We start from the raw sequence: 6997 nt of genomic DNA, 5'->3' as shown, positions 1-6997 counted from the left end.
TTCATTTTCCGTAGTATCATATAATATGTTGGTTGAATAATTAATCAAATGCTTAATATTTAGGCAGACTAAATTGTATAATAAAAACAGAGTACTCGCATGATGAGTGGACTGTAACAATAAAGTTAGTCTTGAGCATGTAAAATATCTGTCGTCAGCTTTTTGACAAATAGAAATATTTCAAATAACCACCTTTTGTGCACATGATTTACATAAGCGTAATTATTGATCAGTTTATTGAAATTACATGTATATGGAAATATCAAGTTACCAAAACGTGAAGTGTCCTTCACTACTTTGCATTTAGTAAAATGAAGATAACGATTTTTATGTCAAATGTATTTTCATATGTATAACAAATGTGTGACAGAGATTACTCTAACCTGTAATGGATAGTGTAAAAAGAAAGAAGAGGTGTGTTATCTGCCAACCTTGTCAGGAGGCAAATACATGTACAAGGACAAAGGCGGATGGATTATGTCAGGAGTGTAAGGAATATATGTGTCGAACATGTTTCCACCACCATCTAAAGGCAAAATATTGCAGAGCCCATGTCTTGCTTGATTTGTCAGAAGCAGAACATACAAACACAAGCAGGGAAGATGTTGAAAAATGTGAAAAACACAAAAACGAAACTGTCCGTTTTTACTGCCGGAAACATGACCAAGTAGGCTGTGGCGACTGTATGTTATTCGACGGACACGGTACATGTCATCTTGAATATATAAAGGATATTTCTGTGAACTTTCGAAATGGGGAAGAATTTAAACATCTGACAGAGAAGCTAGAGACTTTAGAGTCAGACAATAATTCTATACACATAAACATTCAGAAGAGTATAAAAGGCAATAATGAGATGAACGCAAAACTAATTGGCTATGTCAAAACATTTCGAAAAAGTATCAATAGTTATTTGGACGAAGCTCAGGCTAATTGCTTATCATATGCAAATAAATTGCATTCGGAAAAAGACGACTTATTAAAAAAAAAAGAAGCTGGCTGCCAGGGTATTGTTTCAGAAATTGAAGGGCACAAGCAGAAATTAGACAGTGAACATAACCCGGATCGCGTACTGTTCATACATTCAGTTGTAGTTAAATCTAAACTGCAGCTGATCGAAGATGCCATAAACAAAAACAGGTTTTCAAATGAAATTGACAATATTGCTTTCAAGCCTTGTGAAGAATTGTGTGAAATCGTAACAAAATCTAACAGTTTTGGATGTTTCGAACAGGTGCCTCCTCGAGAAAGTAGCATCTCCTCAGGCATACCAGTCAACACAGCGAATAGGGTAATAGTGAAGAGAACCAGTACAACTACTGCTTGTAAAGACGCGAATTTGGCATCTGTCAAAAATCAAAACACTTATCAGAATGTCAAAGGTAACATTTTTTTGCTTTTTGTGGTGTTTCTTGTTGTTGAGTAATTTAATCTTACAGAGGTTAATTCAAAATACCAGTTAATCTTGCATGACACATTTAGACATTTGGGATATATATAGACAATATGAACATTTCAAATAATACGTACAGCATATCATTATTGCAAGCTCAGTTTCATATTTACAGTGATATTAGAAAGAAAAAAATGTTTTACATGAAAATTGAACAGCTTCTAAAAAAAAGGTATATTATTCTAGAAAACGGATTGATGCTTGAATTCCCGAAAAGGGACCACATTAAGGGTCCACCCTCCCGCATTGAGAGTATGCAAACATTGAATGTACACTATTAAACATAATTGAATGACAGATCGGCTTTAAATCACCGGCATTGAGTGTACGTACGCATTGAATGTACACTATTAAACCTATGTGTAACCTAGCCCTGTTACCCTAACCTTTAGTCTCAATACGTGCGTACCTTCAATAGGGCTGATTTAATGTTGGCGTACGTTTAACGGACCGATAGAAAAAAATAAGTGAATCAAAGAAAAACTTACATTTTTTTTTAAAAAATTTTATGACTGTCACTTTTCTATTTGTCCATTATATGCAATGTTTCACAGTTTGCCATTAACAAATGAACATAATGACCTTCGTGAAACAAACATGATTATTCCATAAAAGAGGTATAATGAACCGTAAATTGAACATCTTACAATTATTTGTAAACGAACAACATGTTTACCAACAATCCCTGTCCAATAGATGTTTAAAAGTATTGTCCCATTCTGTCCCGAACATCAAATATTCTAAAAAAATTGTCTCGCTTTAGGAAAGAATTCCATTTGTAAAGTTTAACCAAGTTATTCGAAAGTTCAGTACTCGTACATTGTTGCAAAGTCATCAAAACGAAGAGTTGCAACATTTTGTGGCAAATGGTGAGATTTTAAAGGCGCTACACTGTCCAGTAGGGTGACCCCTAAATGTGGTCCCTTTTCGGGAATTCAAGAATCCAACAGTTTTTTTGGAATATTGTACTTATTTTATATGCTGTGCAATTTTCATGTAAAACAACTCTTTCTTTCTTTGATTTGTTGATGTTCAAATTTCAAAACGTGAAATAACCATGGAATCTGCTTCGAGTTTTCAAGTACATGTAAATCGCATAAACAACTAATGAACTGATGAACTACAGTGACCTCCGCATAAACGTTCGACGGCTTATACTACGCTTTGTTATTTCATTTCAACAATACGCTTTTCCGTTGCATAATCATTTGCTGTAATTTACCAAATGTTACAGCTTCTTTTTCTCATTTAACAGAAACTTCTGGAGATTTTTGGATCTTCGTCGAACTCCAATCTCCTAGACAAACAAAAGCATATTTTGTTGATCCATGTGAACCTATTTCTGCACTCAAAGCTAGGATTCACCACAAAGAGGGCATATCTGTTGACATCCAAAGGGTGAAATTAAAACTAGCTTTCCTTGGGAAACTACTTGACGACACACGCAGTATTATGGATTATGGTATACAGAGAGGAAATACGTTGAACTGCTTTTGGAGGTTGGATAAGCCATCAGAAGAAGCAACATCGTAATATCATATCATTTACACAAAAAAAACTAAATACTAAGTTCACAATTAATTTCTAATTATTAGTTATACTTTCTGAAAGAATATGTGGCAAAACTGGTAACTTGATATCGATATCACTTTTCCTCAGTGATTATAATCACTGATGGTCAAATAAACACCCAAAATCGTTTAAATGAAAGACTAATCGAGGTTAAACTCACTTGTCATGTTTTGTCTAGCCAAAGTATTTCATCTTTATAGGTTAGTATGTGATAAATAGCATATAAACACAGGCATTTACGCACGACTGAAATCGGTTGGTGTTCAAAATGTTTTAATTGTTGAATTAACACAGATGAAAACATTCGGTTAAATTGGTGTGTTTTTAAAATAAACACATGTCATGACATCATCTATCCAAGCAGTGTACTATAAAATTGTACTATTTTAACTAATACTGTTAAGTCATAGTTTGTACACATTACGGCCTTTTTGCATGCCATTCGAGTTGTATCTCACCTATGCTGGAATCCTTTTTGATGTCATTCCAAAATCCATATCAGTTTACGGTTTTGTTGATAATCATATAGCAAATAAAAGCTTTCGTCCTACAACTGTTTCCATAGAATCACAAGCGATCGGAGACCTTGAACGGTGCGCAATTGTTGACTGGATGAATAGAAACAAAGTGAAAATTAACACTTCAAAAACTAAATTTATCATGTTTGTCAGCAGACCTCAATTGAACGAATGTTTTACAAATTCGACTAACATTGCTGGTGATGATATCAAACGTGAAAGCACAGTTAGATATCTCGGTGCATTTCTTTAAAGATCATGTAAATCGCAAATGTCGTACAGCCATGTTGAATTACCTACGAATTAAGAACATCCGTAACTATTTAAAAAAGAAACAGCCACTGAAATTTTAGTTTTGTCTCTAGTTATTTCACATCTGGATTACTGCGATGTTATACTGTATGGTGTAGCTAACGGTGAGGTGCGTAAGATGCAACGTATTCAAAACATGTGCGTAAAACTTGTCCTTAACAGAAGGAAATTTGGCAGTTCTAAACAAGCATTGTATGACCTACTTTGGTTGCCGGTGAAAGCAAAAATTGAGGTCAAGATACTTCCTTTCATGTGTAGCTGTCACATAGGCAGGGTACCGATTTATTTAACAGAATTGCGTATACAGTATACTCCTAGTAGACAAGGTTTGAAATCGTCAGAAAATTCTGAATGTCATTAAGTAGTTCCATACAACAAGTGTAAAACATTCAATGATAGAAGTTTCTGTACTATTGGTCCAAAACTTTGGAATGAACTGCCGTTAGAACTAAGCAAAAGTAAATCATTCGACACTTTCAAAAAAATCTTAAGACACGGATTTCAGAGACTCCATGTCAATGTTCTAATTTTTTTGATAACTGTTTTATACGCGATAGCAGCAGATGATAGTTTTTAAATCTTTGTAAAAGGTTTTACATTTCAACATTTATATGTTTGTTTAATTAAACTTACTTGTTGGTACAGGCTCTGTGGATAGGGTAGTGTGTAGTATTTCTTTTTTTCAAATAATCTGTGATAGCACCATTAACCAGCGGGTTTGAACCTCTATCTATATGCAGCCTGTCTGGGCATACCATGTAAGGATTTAAGCACTGGTATTTGCAATAGTGGTAAAATAACCTCAGGGGTGCGGTCATTACTTTTTGTTTAAATAGAAATTAAACATTCCCCATAACTCAGCGGTGACTGCCGAAGTAATGAGGAATATTTAGCGGATTTGGAGCAAGGCAAGGTACTGTAATTCTGAGCAAGGCAAATACTATAATGAGCGAGGCTACGGTATACGACAAGAAATTAAACATTCCCCATAACTCGACGGTGATTGCCAAAGTAATGAGGAATATTTAGCGGACCGATGGAGCAAGGCAAAGTACTGTAATTCTAAGCAAGGAAAATCTACTATAATGAGCGAGGCTATGGCATAATCAAGGCTATGACACATTTAAGCGAGGCTAGTCAGATATTGCCAAGGAACTAGAGCAATACACAATTTTGCCAAAATTTATCCCCCAAATATTCTAAGCAAAGATTTCTTAAATTCTTAAAACCAAATATACAACTTTTAACCACTCGTATATTTGCTATTAGCCTAAATACAATTTATTTCCTTTGAATACACGTTTTATGTTTACGAATCGAGATATATAAAAGTTATTATCAATATTTTGGCTAAAATTTGATCCCAACCTTGTTGAGATGTACCCGATCAGGGTGATGAAAAGCTGTTTTCGCACATTTCAATATCTAGGGGGACTATATTCCCGTTCCCAGAAGACAATATGAATTTACGGCCTATTAATATAAAGAATATTGATATTTAACAGAAAAGCGGATGCTGGGTCAGACTGCAAGGTATCTAGAACTCTCTTCTTAAAACCATGTTCCAAGAAAGTCGCATTCAGAGAATTATTAATTTGTGACCTTGGTGCGGGTGTAACGTTGTAAACTGACCCCCATAGAATAATGACCCCCCGGTCATTATTTTATATAGAATAATGACCCCCCGGTCATTATTTAAAATAGAATAGTGACTCCCCGGTCATAATATTATGACCGGGGGTCATAATATTATGACTCCCCCACACGTAGAAAAGTGACCCTCACATAGAATTGTGACCCCTATAGAATAACGACCCCTAACCCAAACCCTAGCCCTAACCCGTCTAAGATACACTTACAATATAATTATCCCCCACCGATAGGCATCGGAGGAGAATATGGTAATGGCACCCGTCCGTGCGTGCGTCCGTGCATGCGTCCGTGCAACATTTTTGTGACCGCAACTCCTCATTCATTATTGGACGGAATTGATTCACACTTTCAGGGATTACTACTACTGATGCTTAGTTGTGCAGGAAAAAAATTAATTTGGATTTGCTCCACCTGCGTTCGGGAGTTATGGCCCTTTGTTACTTTTTTCTTATATATATATAGCAAATTTTTATGACCGCAACTCCTCATTCATTATCCATTCATTTTAAGATTGAATCGATTCAAACTTTCAGGAATTACTACTATTAACGCTAAGTTGTGGAGGAAGAAACAAATCTTGGATTTGCTCAACCCGTTCCGGAGTTATTGCCCTTTTTTCAAATGGCATCGGCAGGAGATATGGTTGTCATTCGACTGCAGCCCATGTTTTTTTCTTCTAAGAAGTGGTCCTGGCTTCCCTGGTTTCTTTAAAGGGGTATACTAATTGCTCAATACGTGTTACTTAGAAGCTCTTGAAAAGTGACAAAAATCACCCAACCCTCCAGGGGAATGACTATATTTCAAAATTATACTGAACTTTGAACAACATCTTATTGTCATTGGCGTCACAGGTCATAAAACGTGGGACTTCTCCACAACTGATTTGCATATTTTATGCCTTATAAATATTGATATAATTGTTGACTTTTTCTACTTAATAACGCCTGAAAAATAACAAAAATACCCCAAATCTAAAGAAGGATGTCTCTTCAACAATATACTGAAATTTGAATAATTTATAACGACGAGGAACGTCATAGGTAATAAAACCACTGGGCTACCTCATACCAGTTTCGCCTATTTTTGGAGGTAATATGAGTGATATATAGGTGACATAATGAAGGTTAAGGGTATTTGACATCACTTTCAGGGGTAGCATAAAACATTATGCTTTTCCACGTATGAATTGCCTTTTAACAATCTTGCACTCCAAAAAAATGAACTATTTTACCGTCAACAGCATTTTTTCGTAATGAACCCGCGAGCCCATGCTATTACGAAATAAGTATAACATGTAGGATGCAATAACAAAACAAGAGCTGTCGGAGGACAGCAACGCTCGACTATTTAACAGCCTTGTCGCTTGAATGAATAAGAAAGTCGAAAAAGGGGCATAATTTAATAAAAAAGTAAAATAGGGTTATGGAACCTGTATAGTGCTTATCAGCTCATGACAGTGGACAAGTGTATGAAGTTTCAATCCATTCCC

The 6997-nt window shown here is 35.5% G+C and overlaps 1 protein-coding gene across 1 annotated transcript; it reads left to right on the top strand.

Annotated features, from left to right (window-relative positions):
* Positions 1 to 290: 290 nt before the first annotated feature.
* On the top strand, positions 291 to 4508 carry LOC128556721 (transcription intermediary factor 1-beta-like). The gene is made up of 2 exons (XM_053542373.1): positions 291 to 1382; positions 2709 to 4508. The coding sequence occupies exons 1-2, from the start codon at positions 389 to 391 to the stop codon at positions 2984 to 2986; spliced, it is 1272 nt and encodes a 423-aa protein (XP_053398348.1). The 5' UTR covers positions 291 to 388; the 3' UTR covers positions 2987 to 4508.
* Positions 4509 to 6997: the final 2489 nt, after the last annotated feature.

Source organism: Mercenaria mercenaria, chromosome 4 (assembly GCF_021730395.1).
Source record: "Mercenaria mercenaria strain notata chromosome 4, MADL_Memer_1, whole genome shotgun sequence".
Classification (NCBI taxonomy): Eukaryota; Metazoa; Mollusca; class Bivalvia; order Venerida; family Veneridae; genus Mercenaria; species Mercenaria mercenaria.
Note: the sequence above shows the minus strand (reverse complement) of the source record. Positions and strands in the feature narration are given on the sequence as shown.

Coding starts and splice junctions, on each gene's coding strand:
- LOC128556721 (XM_053542373.1), top strand. CDS start 389: ATGGATAGTGTAAAAAGAAAGAAGAGGTGTGTTATCTGCCAACCTTGT. Junction 1,383..2,708: donor CACTTATCAGAATGTCAAAG/GTAACATTTTTT, acceptor CTCATTTAACAG/AAACTTCTGGAGATTTTTGG.